This window comes from Glycine soja, chromosome 13 (genome assembly GCF_004193775.1).
Source record: "Glycine soja cultivar W05 chromosome 13, ASM419377v2, whole genome shotgun sequence".
Taxonomy (NCBI): domain Eukaryota; kingdom Viridiplantae; phylum Streptophyta; class Magnoliopsida; order Fabales; family Fabaceae; genus Glycine; species Glycine soja.
In genome coordinates, this window is record NC_041014.1 from 1,061,118 (window position 1) to 1,078,592 (window position 17,475).

Sequence of the window (17,475 nt, forward strand, 5' to 3'; positions counted from 1 at the left end):
GATGAATTTGATATCCCTGAAGCATCTGATCTGAGGACAAAAAAAATACTTTAGACTATGGGGGAGGGGTGGAGACAATTTAAGTCTGATTTGACATCAAAATGGGCACTTGCAGCCAACAAGGAAAGTGTCGACAACACTGTCTGTGAAAAGTACGACATTAGCAAGGAGAAGTGGGCCTAATTTTGTCAGACCCGCAGAGACCCTTCGTGGGAGGTAAGTTTGTGATTTTCATTGTTTTAAATTGTAAATTTAGTTACTATTATACATTGTAATGATAACTTTCAATAATGTTTAATTTCTATAGGATGTGCGAAAGAAGGCACAGGTCATCCAGAAACAAAACACTGCCCCTCACATGTTGTCTCGTGGGGGATATGAATATTTAGAAAAGAAGTTTATGGATGAGAAGAGAAAGAAAAAACTGGAGGAAGCTGCTCAATCCAGAAGCACTGACACGATGATTGATCCTCCTTCTCCCATCAAATGACACGTGAAGTGGAAGATGGCCCGCACCAAGAAAACTAGGCAAATGACGTTTAAGGCAGCAAAAGAAATTGCTGAGAAGATTGTAAGTCACTTTCAATTAATCATTACAATTATTTATGTTTATTGTGTGATTGAGTAAACCAATAAATATGTTCTTTACAGGATTCGTTGGAGGAGCAGGCCTCACAGGGTTCCTTTGTCACCCTGATCGAGGTCGTACCCGAATCAAATAAACATTAAAAATGCAGTATCTAGGAAGTGATCCTAGGTCGTCTCCCAACGAGCAATGATCAACCAAACGTTCATAACAAATAGTAGGAAAATAGTAACGAATTTGGGGGGGGTGTTTGCTTTTGTAAATTAAACATCGAATAGATGTGAATTAGAAAATATCAGAATTAAAACACGTTGCTTCCCATTAATTCACAAGCAAGTCTCTTATCCTAGGTTACGAGAGTTTATCCTTTATCAATTCAACCACTTAATTCAACCCTAAATTAAATTACTAAGCGAAATTTAACATAAGACATTCATTATGTGATTAAGCAACACATACACCAATTGATCATGAACGATCATTAAGCATGAACGTAAATTAAGCGCAGAGACAATTAATCAAGCACTAAGCATGCATGAATTAATAGCAACAAATATAGAGTAATTGGTGAAGAGGAAAAACTGATCAGAATTTAATAGTAATAATAGAACCCCAAAGAGAGTTGTGCTTGATCCTCAAGAGAAAACAACGCTGGAGACTTAGCCTTCCATTAATCAATAGAAAACGAAATTGTAGTAGAAACGAAGAAAACTAGAATTATTATCCAAAACGAAAAAGAAACTAAAACGAATTGAGAGTAGAACTCAAACTAAAATGAAAAAGAGAGAGAGGAAAGGAGAGGAGAGAGAGAAGAGAAGAGAATAGAGCCTAAACTAGAACCTTGGTGCTGTTATATAGTTTTCAGCCCCAAAGCTTACAAATCTGTTTTAAATCCAAGCCCATAAATAAAATAAAATCTAGATAAGATAAGATAAGATAAGATCTAGATGGAATAATATCTAGATGAGATCAAATCTAAATAATTTCTAGATAAGATAAAATTTGGCAGAATAAAATAGTCTGTTCTCTTCAAGTCCAAGCCCAATTCTGGATTCAAGCCCAAGCCTAATTGCTTATAATTCTCCTGAAATTAAATTAAAAACACAAAATTAATCCAGTAGGCCCAAATGATAAAACTGCATAATTAATTTGACAATTAAGACTAATCAGTAATTAAAATGGTGCAAAAAGGGTTAAGAAATAGGATAAAATAATGGCACATCACGCCCATGGACATCAGGATGTACTGACTGCTGCCATTGGGCCACCAGAACATCTTGGTCGTGTGCATGCTGCTGGAGCCGCTATCACGATCAAGCAATACTTTGGATCGGCTCCAACGACCTCCCGCACGTCTTCCTCCATGGGTCCCGAAGACCTGGAGCAGCTGACGCAACAAATCAAGGGCCAGCTGGAGGAGTTGATCACAAAAAAAGTGACTCAAAAGCTAATGTTATCCTTTAGCCAGATGCAGTCCCAGTTTCAGTCGCACATGCTATCACATGGACTCGCACTGCCTCCTGAGCCTGAGGTTGGTCCTTCAGGTGCTCGTGTCAGCACAAAGGAGAGTTGTTTTTATCTATCAGGGAATGATCCAGACACGGGTGACTCAGACAAATGCGGGTTGTACATCAAAGAAAATCCTCCCCGCCTGGTTGCCCTAGGAAGACTTTATGAGGGATCCACAACCGTTCACAACATTCCTTTGCTGCATGATCAAATCAAGGTTGGTGTTGAGGAGGTTAGATATGCAAATGCTCCCATTCCTATACCCACTGAAGAGGTTAAGTTAGTGTGGCAGGCACTTAACACCTTCCTTGCTTGGATGACACATCTTGTGAAACGTTTATCAGAATAGGTATTTCAGTATCATTAAATGCTTCTTTTTTCTTCAATTAAAGTGTTCACTATAATTAAATTATGTTATTTAACTATGTTAGATAAACAGGGAGCTGTGGGACCCACAAAACCTGCAGATAGGCCAGATCATGATGTCAATGATCCCCTATATCTGATGACATTAACCATCCCACAACTTTTTCTGAAGCCGTTGCAGGTTATGTGGGATGCTACCGTGTTTGAGGTGTATAATGACAACTTCCCCTTGTACGTAAAGCATGAAGATCTATCTGAAATTACACACGGTGGTCAATTTCTCAGCATCTCTGTTATACAGTTGTGAATTCTGTAAGTCAATTTACATTATTGCTTATTTCTTAACTTATTGTTTTAAATTCATATACAATTTACTCTATTTTAACAACAATAGGCAAATGAATGAGACAAGTATGCGAGTGGGGAATGTTGATATGTATGGATTCCTCGAGCCACCGTCTATACAAAGATTTGGGCAATCACAATTTGAATCAGAAAGTGATATTAAGAACTAGATGCAAAATTCAAGGAGGGATGTGTGCATAGGAGCCTACCTGAATGGGTAAGTTAAACTAAACAAATGAATTTAATTAATGTATAATAATATAATAACTTATATTGTTTTCCACTGTAGTGCACATTGGCAAATGGTCGTCATTTTGCCTAAGGAAAATGTTGTCATCTGGTTTTGTTTGTTGCATAATATACCATACAACTACCTCAAAGGAATAATTAACACGTTAGTGTTGTTTTGCAATACATTTGCATTAGCATTAATCAGGAACATCAATATTTTAATTGTACAATACACATCCATGTTTGTATTCAATAGTGCTTTGAAAGGACTTGATGATACTCCACAAAGTAAATCCAAGGCTGCTACTAGGTGGATTGTTGTTAAAGTAAGTTATTTAAACAATTCTAGTTATATTTTAATATTGTCTACACTAATTTGTACTTAACATTGAATATCTACATTTCATAATGTATTTAGTATAATAGACAAAAAGGAAGCACTGAGTGTGGGTATTATGTCATGCACTAGATGTCAACTATAATCTTAGGAAGTTTCAAGAATAATTGAGAAACACTAATTGTTTAATTCATACTAATTTCATTTTGTTATAATTGGTATTATATATTATTGACTTATGTTTTATCATGCAGTATTTCAATTATGCTATACCATTGGAACCAGAGAGATTGAAGGCACTTCGCATCCGATAGGTAAAGTTTTATTTGAAAGTTAAAAATGAAACAGTTAGTTAGTATTTAGGCAATTTTTGAATTGTACTTTAGTTATGTTACATTTTTTACAATTCATGTATCATTAACATTAAATATTCTTTTAATTCATGGTAATTAATAAATTAACCATGGAATTTTTGGTAAAAACCATGTCAAAACAGAATGAAAATGATATGTTGTGGTCTGGTTTTTAAAATTTGCAGGTTAATTTTAAGATTATTAAGAAAACAGACACCATATTAAAAAAACCTAAAAAACAACATCGGTTGTTTACCAAAATCGACGTTGTATGTTATTTTAACATCAATTTTTACAAAACCGATGTTAATATTCATAAACAACGTTGGTTTTGATAAAAAAACCAATGTTGATGTTAATAAAACAACATCGGTTTTTTAAAAAAATCGATGTTGTTGTTAAACAACATTGGTTTTTTAACATCAACATCGGTTTTTCCTAAAACTGGTGTTAATATACATATACAACATCAGTTTTTACTAAAAATCGATGTTATCTGTATATATTAACATCGGTTTTAGAATATGAAGATATATAACTTTTTTTATAAGTTTTATTATATAACATCATTTATTTAAATAACCGATGTTGTAATTTTATATTAACATCGGTTTTTGAAAACTGATGTTAACAGTAATACTTTCAACGTCGGATACTTTTAACATCGATTATTAACCAATGTTGAAAGTCATAAATAACTAATGTTGAAACCCTATTTTTTAGTAGTGTTACTTATAGTTAAGATATAAGTATTTCATTTTTTAATTGTAAAACGTAATCAACAATGTTAACTAAATTAAAATCTAAATGATAAATTAATTATACAATATAATATAGTTTAATAGTTTAATTATACAATATAATATTAGTTTAATAGTTGTATAAACTTACACTATGCCAAAAATTGTCATATAAGTCTCATGTTTCCATAATTCCTTAAGATATATTATTTCTTAAATAGATATCACTTATAAACTTGTATAAGTCTCATGTTTCCATTATTCCTTAAGATATATTAAAGGTTTAAATATATTTTTTATTCCTAATAAATATTTAATTTTGTAGTTATTTCAATAAATTTTTATTTTGTGATGAATATCTAACAAAACAATTTTTTGTCATTGATGTTTATTTTTAGTTCCTAATAAATTAACAAATTTTGTATTTGCTCCATGATAAATATTTTTCATTTGTTATTAATACAGACTAAAACAAAATTTGTTAATTTATTAGGAAACCATCACAAAAGTTTTTAATTTATCCGGGACTAGAACAAAATATCAAGGATCAAAAATAAAAATATTATTTTATTAGGGATTCAACTATATTAATAAGATATTTATTAGTGATAAAAAACATATTTAAGCCTATATTAATATATTAAAATAGTAAACAGTGAAATGTTGATTAATTATATACAGTGATTTGTGAAATTAAAATCAATAACTCAAATAGTTTTTTTAGGAGAATAAAAAAAATTTTAACTTTACAATATTTAGAACAATACCCAAGAAGCATTTATCATATACACATTCGATAAATTCAACAAATAAAAATTTCAAAATAGGGACCTTCATGTTTATGACCAAAGTACAATTCCAAGGTTCTAAAATCAAACTTACAACCATATAAGTTTTTAATTTGAGAAAATTTAATTTTAGAATTTGATCATATTCGTAACTTTAGTTTTAATCAAAGTATATGCATCATATTTAAATATCAAATTTCATTCCACCATGTATTCACTCTTTTATTATGAATGAAATAACATGAAGTTTTTTTTGTATATAAAGTCAAACTTACAACTAAATAAGTTTTTAATTTGAGAAAATTTAATTTTAGAATTCAACCATAATCGTAACTTTAATTTTAATCGAAGTTTATGCATCATATTTAAATATCAAAATCAAATTTCAGTCCACCATGTATTCACTCTTTTATTATGAATGAAATAATAATAAATTTTGTTTGTAAAAAAATATGAGTTAAATATGTTTTTGATCTCTAATATATAGTCGAATTTTACGTTTGGTACCTAATGAATTTTTCCTTTGTGATAGGTCTCTGACATTTGAAAACTTTTGTAATAGGTCATTGTCATTAAAACGGTTTCGTTAAATGCTGATGTGGTTGTTAACTTGACATGTCAACTAGCCACCTGCAATGCATGCGTTCTCCAAGTCTGAGTTAAGATTCTATGTAAGAAATGGATTTTTTGAAGAAAAAAATAATTGGCAAATACGATGAGGATCTTGATGTTGACACAAAAGACGTCATGGTTGTGGTCATAGATCTTGCAGTGGTTTGCACTGGTTGCATCCTAGACGTACAGGGTCTGATCGTCAAAGGCAGAGCAAATTTAATGAGAATTGGAGATACCTTCAGAGTGGCTGACGTGGTGGATGAAGGTAGGGGTGGCATAATAGATTTTGTTGTGGGAGAACTTGACACACGACATAATGCTTTTGCGGTTGGTTAAGGTTTTCAAGTGATTGTATGATCTGAAGGTTTGGCTGCTGCTATTGCTTGTGGTTGTTCTCATTGGAACCACCACATTCAATGGTAAACCCTCGTGCATGTACCAAAGTTAGGAGGTCGACACTACGGTGGTCACTCACAAAGAGGGGAGGTTAGAAATTGGAAAATTAGGAATTCTTTGCGAGCAGATTAAAAGCTCAACTCCATCGGATAAAAAATTATTCTCATCTCTGTTGGCGTCGTTGGTATCGACCGCCAAAGCCTCTAATACTGCAAATTGATCAATGCAACTTCACCGACCATCAAAAACCCCAATTCAAACTTGATGGCATGGCCTGCGTTGCCATCAGATAGAACAGTCTCATCGCTCTCTATGATACTTTGTTCACTCAAGTAAGAATAGATCTAAGGATTAAGGTTTTGGGTGAGACAAATGGAAGAAGGGAGTGGGGGCAGAGCGGGGACGAATCGATGATAATAGTGTGGTTTGTGGTGTTGGTGGTGGCCCTAGTGATTGCTGAGGAAAAGACAAACCTTCATTCTCAAATGACAATGCTTTTGTTTTAAATGATCCCTCAATTTTTTAAAAAATTTAATATAAATATGGAGTAGTCATGTTACATGACACATTATCAACTTATGTGTCATATTTAATCTGATGTGGCACCTCAAGTGGCTTACTGACATGTCAAGTTAACATACACGTCAGCATCTAACAGAACCCTTCTAACAACAAGGACCTATTACAAAAGTTTTCAAATGTTAGGGACCTATCACAAAGAAAAAATTTACTAGGGACCAAACGTAAAATTCAACTATATATTATTGTAAAAAAAATATTACTTGCATACAAATTCGAATTGCAAGAATTATTACTTGCATACAAAAAATTTATAATTCATTTTGATTTAAGATACTATGATTTCAGAAAAAATCCAAAAAATCATAAATAAAAGTAACATAAAGAATGGGTCGTTGAAAGATATTTGAAGGAATGCAAAGAAAAAAAAATTAAACTTATTCTACTAAAGAAAAAAAATGGTCAAGAGCATTATAGTAACTCTTTGATTCGTGAGGGTCGGGAGAACTTTAGATATCTAGGTGATTACAAGCTCCAACTCTTATTATAGAGTACAAGTTTGATATTTATAAATTACAAATTCTAACTACCCATAACTTCCTAAAAATTACTCATGACATCTTGAAGCAAATATTATTGTTGATAATCGTCATCTTCAATCTCCATCGTTGATGATTAATCTTGATGCTCCAAATTTAATTTTCCTTCATGTTCTTGTTAAAATGAGCAATAAAAGAGCTATATTTTGACACTTACTCAAAATACTCAAAGACCATTTGCATGTTTGATTAAATCATAACCCTAGGCTTTCTCATCTGTTAATTTCTTACATTGTTACTATTTTCTCATGAATTTTATTTCCCAACAAGTAATTGAACACATTTCTCAACTATTGATGAAAACCAAATTTTTAGTTTATTGCAAATTAAATTATTTTGAGAACACAACTAGTCTTTTTGTATATAATATTTAGACTTAGATCCACTGTAACTGTCGCATAAGGTATACTTGCCCTTAGCGAATATATTTCATGCATCATATACCTTTTTATTAATAGCATCATTTTAACTACCACAAAATTAAATTTCACTTCACTAAAGTAATTTTTAACCTTTCATATCACTGTATCTAGAAAATGCACAAAACATCCCTCTTTCTTTTGGATACACAAATTAACACCCATATTCTCATTCAATTCCATCATTACAAAACACTACATTAGGAATAAAATGTACTATATTCAAAAGAAAATCTATTTCACTTGCCACAAGCATCATATGTCGGTTGCTCTCCACCTCTACCAACAGAGAGAGAAAAAACAAACAAATAAAGAGACAAAAAAATACAAAACAAAAACAAAGTGAAAATAAGGATTTGAAAACCCTTATTTCCACATTAGCGACCCATTGTGATCATGTGAGTGACCTTTATCTCTCTTGTCTTGATTGGAAGTGTTATGATGCAAATCACTAGAGTGTGGAAAGCATAATCAAGAGAGAATTAGAGGGAGAAAGAGTAAGAGAGAGAGTGTATTATTGAAAATGAATCATAGTACTTTATTTCGTGAGTAGCTATAGTATTTATAGACTGATAGAGGCCTTAGACAGGAAAGTTAGTTATGTCATGTGTTCATCTATTATTTGTGCTTCATAGCCTACAACATGATGTGAAGTCGTTTTCCTCCCTTCATACTGCAAAGTGAGTGAGACCCTCTCTTGTAAAAGGGCAAGGAATAACTTCTAGGGGTTTTAACCTCAACCGACAAAGGTGTTTAGAAGGTTCTAATTTTAATGTGTTGAAAATGGAAGAGGAAAATGAGGGGTTGAGAAAAGAGGGAGGTAGAAATTTGAAATTTTAGATTTTAAAACCTCAACAAGGTTTAAGTTTTGGCGAACTACAACATCATTGCATTCAAGCCTCTCAACCATGTTTGGGAAAGTGTGGGAGGAGAGCTTGATCTCATGTGAAGGGGAGGGTGTGTGTGGTGGATGTGATTTTGCATTGTTGCATTATTTGGGAAAAATTAAAGATTTTGATGCAAATGGAAGAGTTTTGGGAGGAGTTGAAGGGGTTGGAGAAGTGTTTTATGATTATGGTTAATTTTGTATTGCTACAATTTTTTTTCAGATGCAATGTTTTGTGTATGGGGGCGTTAATGGAAATGGGTGGGAAAAAAGGGTGTATATGTTCTTTAGTGAAATGAAGTTTAATTTTGTGAAGGTTAAGAACTACTAATTAATTAATATATATATATATATATATATATATATATATATATATATATATATATATATATATTATCTTTTTAACCATATTATTAATCTAAATTTTTGGGCTTTAAACTATCACAAGCTGTATCGTCCTTAAGTTGTCTAAATAGATGAAAGACTAAAAATGTACACATGTCGATATTTAATAGGACTATAAAATATATTTAACCCTATTTGTTATTATTTTTATTAATATTAAATTTAAGTAAACCTTTTTCTTTGTCCATTTTATTAATTTTATCAACCAAAAAACACAATACAATTACAGCCAAATGTCAAACACCACTTATTATTTAAGAATCACTTATTGTGTACACCCAATTCCAAACACAAAATGACTTATTTAAGTAGCTTTTTGCATTGCCATTTTTCCAAGAAGCTCTATCTCGTAAGCACTTTTTCAAAAACTGATCCTAATAGTTTTTTCCTTCATCTAGAACTTGCTCTTAATTCAGCAAACTTCTTGAACTTGAGAGCTATAAACACATAAAGCCAATCTTCAACATGACCCACGATCCGATAATATTTGTGTCTCCATGCTTTATTGAGGAACAAAGAACCCCACACTCCCCATAAGCCAACAACAAATCCAACTCCCATCCCAAGAAAGAGCGACTCATTTGCTCCACCTTGCTTTGGCTTGTCATGAATATTTTGCTTAGAGCAATTCTTTGGTAAAGGAAGTCCACAAAGTTTGGGATTCCCAACATAGCTCCATGCATCAAAACTCTGAAGTTGAGTACCCAGTGGGATTTGTCCAGTGAAATCATTGTATGACAAATTGAGAAAACTTAGAAAGAATAAATTAGAAAAGGTTTCAGGAATTTCCCCTGAAAGGTGATTGTTGGAGAGATCAAGGGACTCCAAATTTTTCATGCCACCAATCTTTCTTGATATTTTTCCCATGAAATGATTTCTGGACAAGTTCAAGAACTGCAATTGAGTGAGGCCAAAAATTTCTACTGGGATTTCTCCAGACAGGTTGTTTGTTGAAAGATCGAGATTTCTCAATAACCCAGTGTCTTGATACTCTAACTCTCGGCCTTTCCAAAACAAATCGAAACTGAATCGAAAATGTCTCACTTTTCTTGCACCATCCATGAGAGTAAAGACGCATGGAGGAATAGACCCAGAAATTTTATTTTGTGAAAGATCAAGATGTATTAGAGAAGGGAGGCTGCATAGTTGTGTTGGAATACAACAACAACAACAACAACGCCTTATCCCACTAGGTGGGGTCGGCTACATGGATCAACTTCCGCCATAATGTTCTATCAAGTACCATATTTCTATCCAAACCATTAATATCGAGATCCTTTTTTATAACCTCTCTTATAGTCTTTTTGGGTCTTCCTCTGCCTCGAATTGTTTGTCTTCTCTCCATCTGGTCTACTCTCCTCACTACAGAGTCTACCGGTCTTCTCTCTACATGCCCAAACCACCTAAGTCTATTTTCCACCATCTTCTCTACAATAGGCGCTACTCCAACCCTCTCTCTAATAGTTTCGTTTCTAATTTTATCCTGTCGAGTCTTACCACACATCCACCGCAACATCCTCATCTCCGCTACACCGACTTTATTCTCATGTTGGCTCTTGACCGCCCAACATTCTGTTCCGTACAAAATCGCCGGTCTTACCGCAGTCCGATAAAACTTTCCCTTTAGCTTGATCGGTACCTTTGCATCACATAACACCCCCGATGCTTTTCTCCATTTCATCCATCCTGCTTGAATGCGATGATTCACATCCCCTTCAATTTCCCCATCATCCTGTATTACAGACCCAAGATATTTAAACCGTGTGACTTGAGGGATAATATGGTCTCCTATTTTCACCTCTGAGTTAGAAACCCTCCTTCTTTTGTTGAACTTACATTCCATATACTCCGATTTGCTTATGCTTAGGCGAAAGCCATGTGTTTCTAGAGCTCGTCTCCAAGTTTCCAACCTCTCATTCAACTCCTCCCTCGACTCTCCAAGGAGGACTATGTCATCTGCAAAAAGCATGCATCTCGGCGCTATCTCTTGGATTTGTTCCGTGAGGACATCCAGAATTAAGGTAAAAAGGTAGGGGCTAAGGGTTGACCCTTGATGTAAACCAATTGTGATGGGAAAATCGTCTGACTCTCCACCCTGTGTCCTAACACTAGTCGATACCCTATCATACATATCTTGGATAGCTCGAATATATGCAACCCTAACCCCTTTCTTCTCTAGAGCTTTCCACAAAATCTCTCTAGGCACTCTATCATACGCTTTCTCCAAGTCAATAAAAATCAAGTGCAAGTCTTGTTGGGCCATGCGATATTGCTCCATCACCCGCCGTAATAAATAAATCGCTTCCATGGTCGACCTTCCCGGCATGAAACCAAATTGATTCTCAGTAACTTGAGTCTCCTTTCTTAATCTCCGTTCGATCACTCTTTCCCATAATTTCATGGTATGACTCATGAGCTTGATTCCCCTATAATTTGCACAATTTTGTATATCCCCCTTGTTCTTATAGATTGGCACTAACGTGCTTCTCCTCCATTCCTCCGGCATGCGTTTTGACCTCATAATTTCGTTAAAGAGTTCGGTGAGCCACTCAAGACCTCTATCTCCAAGAGTTTTCCACACTTCAATAGGTATGTTGTCTGGCCCCACCGCCTTACCATTACTCATTCTTTTCAACGCTTCCTTTACTTCCTGTTTCTGAATCCGACGATAGTACTTATAGTTCCGGTCCTCTTCTCTTGTGTCTAGACTGCTAGAGTCATATCCATATCCATCATTAAATAAGTTGTGGAAATACGCCTTCCACCTTTCCTTGATATCTTTTTCATGCACTAAGACTTTGCCTTCTTCATCCTTAACACACTTTACTTGATCCAAATCTCTAGTCTTCCTCTCTCTACCCTTAGCAAGCCTATATATAGATCTTTCTCCGTCCCTGGTTCCTAGAGCTTGGTATAGTCCGTCAAAAGCTTGGGCTCTTGCCTCACTCACCGCCTTTTTGGTTTCATTTCTAGCTATCTTATACTTATCCCAAGTTTCAGAATTTCTACACCTAGACCACTCCTTGAAACACTCCTTTTTTACTCTAACTTTGCTCTGAACATTTTCATTCCACCACCACGATTCTTTACCCCTAGGTCCAAAACCTCTAGATTCACCCAACGTCTCTTTAGCCACTTTAATAATCTCTTGGGACATCTTGTTCCACATATCATTTGCACTTCCTTGTGATTGTCCACACCAACCCTCCCATATCTTTTGTTGGAAGATTCCTTGTTTCTCACCCTTCAAGTGCCACCATTTGATCCTTGGTGCTACCAAAGGACTTCTTCTCTTTGCCCTATCTCTAATTCTTACATCCATAACCAAAACTCTATGTTGGGTAGTCAAGCTCTCTCCCGGGATAACTTTACAGTTCAAGCAATACTTCCTATCAGACTTCCTGATAAGGAAGAAATCTATCTGAGAACATGTCCCTCCACTTTTGTAAGTGATAAGATGTTCCTCTCTTTTCTTAAACCATGTATTGGCTATAGAAAGATCCAAAGCCTCCGAAAACTCCAAGATGGATTTACCCTCCCCATTCATCTCCCCTAGGCCAAAACCCCCATGCACCCCCTCAAAACCTCTAGCCACGCTACCTACATGTCCATTGAGATCCCCTCCTAGGAAAACTTTCTCTCCTTGGGGTATATCCTGAAGTACCCCTTCTAGATCCTCCCAAAATTTTACCTTAAAGTGTTCTGCTAACCCAACCTGAGGTGCGTACCCACTAATAACATTAAAGGTGTCCTGTCCCACTACCAATTTTAAGACTATGATACGATCTCCTACTCTTCTTACATCCACGACATCCTTCTTCCACTCCTTGTCCACAATAATCCCTACCCCATTTCTTGATCTGATTTTTCCCGTATACCACAGCTTAAATCCCGAGTTGTCTAATTCTTTCGCTTTTTCACCTGTCCACTTAGTTTCTTGTAGGCACATAAAATTGATCTTCCTCCTCACCATAACATCCACTATTTCCATAGATTTTCCAGTAAGTGTGCCTATATTCCATGTACCAAAGCGAATCCTCCTGTCATGAACTAGCTTCTTTACCCACACCCGTTCACAAAAATGTGGGAACCCTTGCTTACTTTTCACTACATCCGGGCGGCGATGCAGCGGCTCTTGCTCTTTTGACACTGTACTCGAGCCATACAGCGCGTTGCTTCCGGGCAACGACCTAGCATTCACATTATTACGTAATTGATCCATGTCATAGAGATTCGACAAAGTTTAACGTTGGTTGTCGAAAGCCTAACACAACCCTCTCCTTTTATCCGGGCTTGCCACTAAATTTATTGGATCTCAATATCATCACTTGCATACTCTCTGGCATCTTCTTTGGTACAACTCCAGAAAAATTATTTTCTCCAAGGTTGATGAACACCAACGATTTCAAGTTTGACAAGTCAAGTGAAAACTTCCCAGACAAGTTGTTCTTGTGAAAATCCATCTCTATGATTTCATCTAACAAACCAATTGATGGAGGAATTTCACCACCTAGCTTATTGTTGTCAATGTAAAGGAAAGTTAAACCTCTCCAATTTTCCCAACAATTAGGAATTACTCCAGTGAAAAAATTATAGGACACATCCAAGTAACCCAATGTATTTTCCCTACTCAATTTATGGCACAAAAAAGGGGAAATGGGTCCAGACAAGGAATTGTTTGCTAGATTCAAGAAGAAGACATTTGTTGATATACGTGGGAGACTTCCTGTGAAATTGTTGCAAGCCAAAATTACATTTTCAGAATTTAGAGTGACGTTTGATAAGTCAGCTCTAATTGCGTTGAACGACAAGTTAATTACTCTAATTTTGGCTACAAAGCTCCAAAACTTGTCTGCATCTATGGATGAAAGTCCTGAGTAAGAAGTATCTAGAACTTCTAGTGTCCTTTGAGTGTATATCCATTGTGGAAAAGTAGGACCTAGATTTGTGTTTCTCAAGCTAATTTCATGAAGTTGAAAAGGAGGAATCCATTGGGGATCTATGTCAAAAGAAAAAGCAGAATTCAAGACAAGTGATTCTAAATTGAAGAGTTTGGAAAAGTGCTTCACAGATAGAACACCAGACAATGAACCTCCAATGAATAAAGCCCTCAAGTTGAAGAGTTGGCCAATGGTGCTTGTAACATTACCACTCAAGAAATTGGAGCTAACAGCTAATTCAATTAGGGATGAAAGGTTTCCTAGACTCGAAGGAAAGGAACCATTGAACAAGTTCTCAGAAAGAGCAAGAGTTTGCAGATGTTCATGTTCCCCTAACCAAGCTGGAATGGGTCCAATAAGTTCGTTGTTAACCAATCTTAAAGATTTAAGATTTCGAAGATTTAACAAGCTCTTGGGTACTTGACCCTGCAAATTGTTGAAGCTAAGGTCAATATGGGAGATGTCACTGCTAATATTAAACAGCCAATAAGGCAACTCAGAGTCAAAGTAATTCCCAGACAGGTCAAGAGTCACAAGTGAAGTAAAATTCACAAACTTGACTAAAGGGCTCATATCGACTAAATGACAACTTGCCAATCTCAACTCTAATAGAGAAGGATGCATCATGGCCATGGTTTGAAGCCAGTTTGTTTCATTTTCAAGATTAATCTCACTCAGATTGAGACATTTCAACGAAGAAAGTTGAGAAAGCCATTGAAGATTATCCAAATGAAGATCTTCATTAAAGGATAAGTCCAAGTACACAAGGTTAGACAAGTTATTAGAAGGTGTGACTAGTGATTGGTTGAGGATAGGTGGAAGAGTTAAACCTGTAAAGCCATTCAAGCTCAAGTCCAAGTAGGTCAAAAATTCAATTTGAAGCAAAGATAGGTTGATTTCACCTTCCAAGTATTGTTGGTTTAGATCAAGTCTTGTGACTCTGCCTGTCATGTTATCACACTGGACTCCTTTCCATGCACAGCAATCTTCTCCATTGGACCAAGAAGAGAGCTTGTGCGAACCGTCTTTGACACCGTGTTTGAAGAGTAGCAATGCAGATCGATCTTTTCCATTGCAACTAAGCTTCGTGTTTGCTCCACAGATGCCTTTGTGTAACGTCATTGCAAACAGTAAAAGTAGCAAAACAAAAAATTGTGATATTGTGAAGCAAACCATGGTTGATTATAAGAACTCAATGTGGTGAATGGGTGCTTGCTGGTGACTCTCACTATATGAAGCACTTAAACTGCTAAATATTCAATGACGTGTGTCTTGTATTAACTATTCTACTATGTTAGTTACCTATCACTTTCCAGTTTCCACCGATGATGTTATAAAAATTGACTCGGGTAGTCAATCAAATTCAAGTTTGACTAAGAGCTGGTGATATCTAAATTAATTGTTGAATAGAAACTGATATACAACAAGAGATTCAGTAGTCTTATGAGTAAATCAGTGTGTTATGAATTATTTGAAAATTTTAAGGTATAATACAATTTTTTATAAATTATTGAAGTATGAAACTCGTAAGTTATATTTTAAAAAAAAAATTAATATATAGTAGTTCATATAATTCAATTGGTAATTTATTGATTTGATCAATAATCTAGCAGCTCAATGGCATAATCGTGATAAATAATTTAAGTCTAGTAATACCGTACCGTAACGTAGCCGATTGCTAGTCTCACTATTTTACAAGTACAAGATTTTTCCTGGTGCACATGTTAATTGCTTTTTTTCTTTTCTTTGTTTTTCGTGGATGTATACATGTTAATTGCTGTGAATATGAACATTAGCCATTTTCTAATCGTAAACTACAAGTCTTCAATTTTTCGTCCACTTTTTTCCAAGTCCTGGCACATATATTCAGCCGAGTTTTTCTTCACATCGATACAATGAACCATATCTAGCTAATCTAATTGTTGGAAACCAATGAAATTTTCCAAATGAATAAAATACTGAGTCTAAATTAATTTGAGAAAACCAACAATCGTGACTTTTGAAGACCATCACTAACATCGAATAAAGCAAATGTATAGTGTTCTTTAATAATTCACTCTGTTGTCAAGAGTAATGTTTTTCATGAAGGGTCATTCCTTTCCCTAAAAATAGAGAGGTTTGTGAAGTGGTACAACATTCTATTCCAATCAAATTTAGAAAACAAAGCAGGTGTGTGATCACTTGTGTAATAGGTTCTCTTGTAGTGTGGTGTTGTTATTATCTCTGGTAATCGAGTGGAAGTACTCCAATTTATAAAAAGATACATAATTTGAGATGCATTACAATTCGTGTAATCATATTTTATCATAATGAAATATTTTAAGATGATTTCTTGGACAGAAAGAAGAGGTACTGAACCACTTTAAAGTGTTTTGCTTTTAAGATATTTTGAGCGTATAAGGAATTCCATTGGTGCATGTTTTTTCCCCAACACTGATTACGTAGTAGAAACGCCCAATACTATTCACAACATGATCGACCAAGTCTTGTTCCTAGGCTTACAATATCTTGTCCTTTACGTTGTGAGAAATTCTTTCTAAAACAAAAACCAAATCCTACGTTCAAGTATAGTTGTGACTTAACCGACTTTGAAAGTCTGCGACAGAGCAAGAATGAATGGTGATACCACCTTGTGACATGTAACGGTGATAACTTTTCTTGATTTGAATACTTACAAAGCAATAAAATTTCTTGGTAAAATTTCTTTACAAAAATAATACTAAACTCGTATAGCAACTCACTTATACAATTGTTGATGAATATAATTTATCTATTAGAGATTAAAATAATAATTAATTTATTTTAGTTAATATTTTATTTGAATTGTTTGAATATAATTTAATTAATTCACTACTACAAAAAAGGTTTTCTATGTCGGTTAAAATATGCATTCTACATCGGTTATTAACCGTTGTTATAGAAGATGTTGTAGAAAGTTTGCATTTTCTACGACAATTCACTAAACAACCGTCTTATAAAAAGATATCATTCTAAGATAGTTCTTAGTTAAAAATCATTTTAGAAGGGTATTTTTCTAAGATGATTCTTAGTTAAAAATCGTCGTAGAAGGATACACTTTCTAAGACAATTTTTTAGAAAACCGTCTTAAAATATATTTAAAAAAATTAAAAATAGATAGAGTACATTCTAAGACTATCTTCTCAAAAAACTGTCTTAAAATGTGTTTTTCTTTTAAAAAAATTAAAATTATTTTGAATTATTGTAACTACCCACATCATTCGCTGTATAATTATTCATTCATACTATACAAACAAAAATAAGAGTAAAATTTGAAGTATCACAAATGTACCGTGTGTACAAAAGTATTCATTAATACAAGTGATAGGAAATTATTACCACCCATCAAGACAAAGCTAATCTAAATCTACAATTCATATATTAATTCTTAAACCAGTAGACTATTTTACGATTTGAGCTTCC

General features: G+C 34.4%; 1 protein-coding gene across 1 annotated transcript; it reads right to left on the minus strand.

Annotated features, from left to right (window-relative positions):
• Positions 1 to 9,328: 9,328 nt before the first annotated feature.
• LOC114381954 (receptor-like protein EIX2) lies at positions 9,329 to 15,220 on the minus strand. The gene is made up of 2 exons (XM_028341183.1): positions 13,388 to 15,220; positions 9,329 to 10,253 (listed from the first exon to the last, which is right to left on the minus strand). The coding sequence occupies exons 1-2, from the start codon at positions 15,208 to 15,210 to the stop codon at positions 9,485 to 9,487; spliced, it is 2,592 nt and encodes an 863-aa protein (XP_028196984.1). The 5' UTR covers positions 15,211 to 15,220; the 3' UTR covers positions 9,329 to 9,484.
• Between the last annotated feature and the right edge of the window lie 2,255 nt (positions 15,221 to 17,475).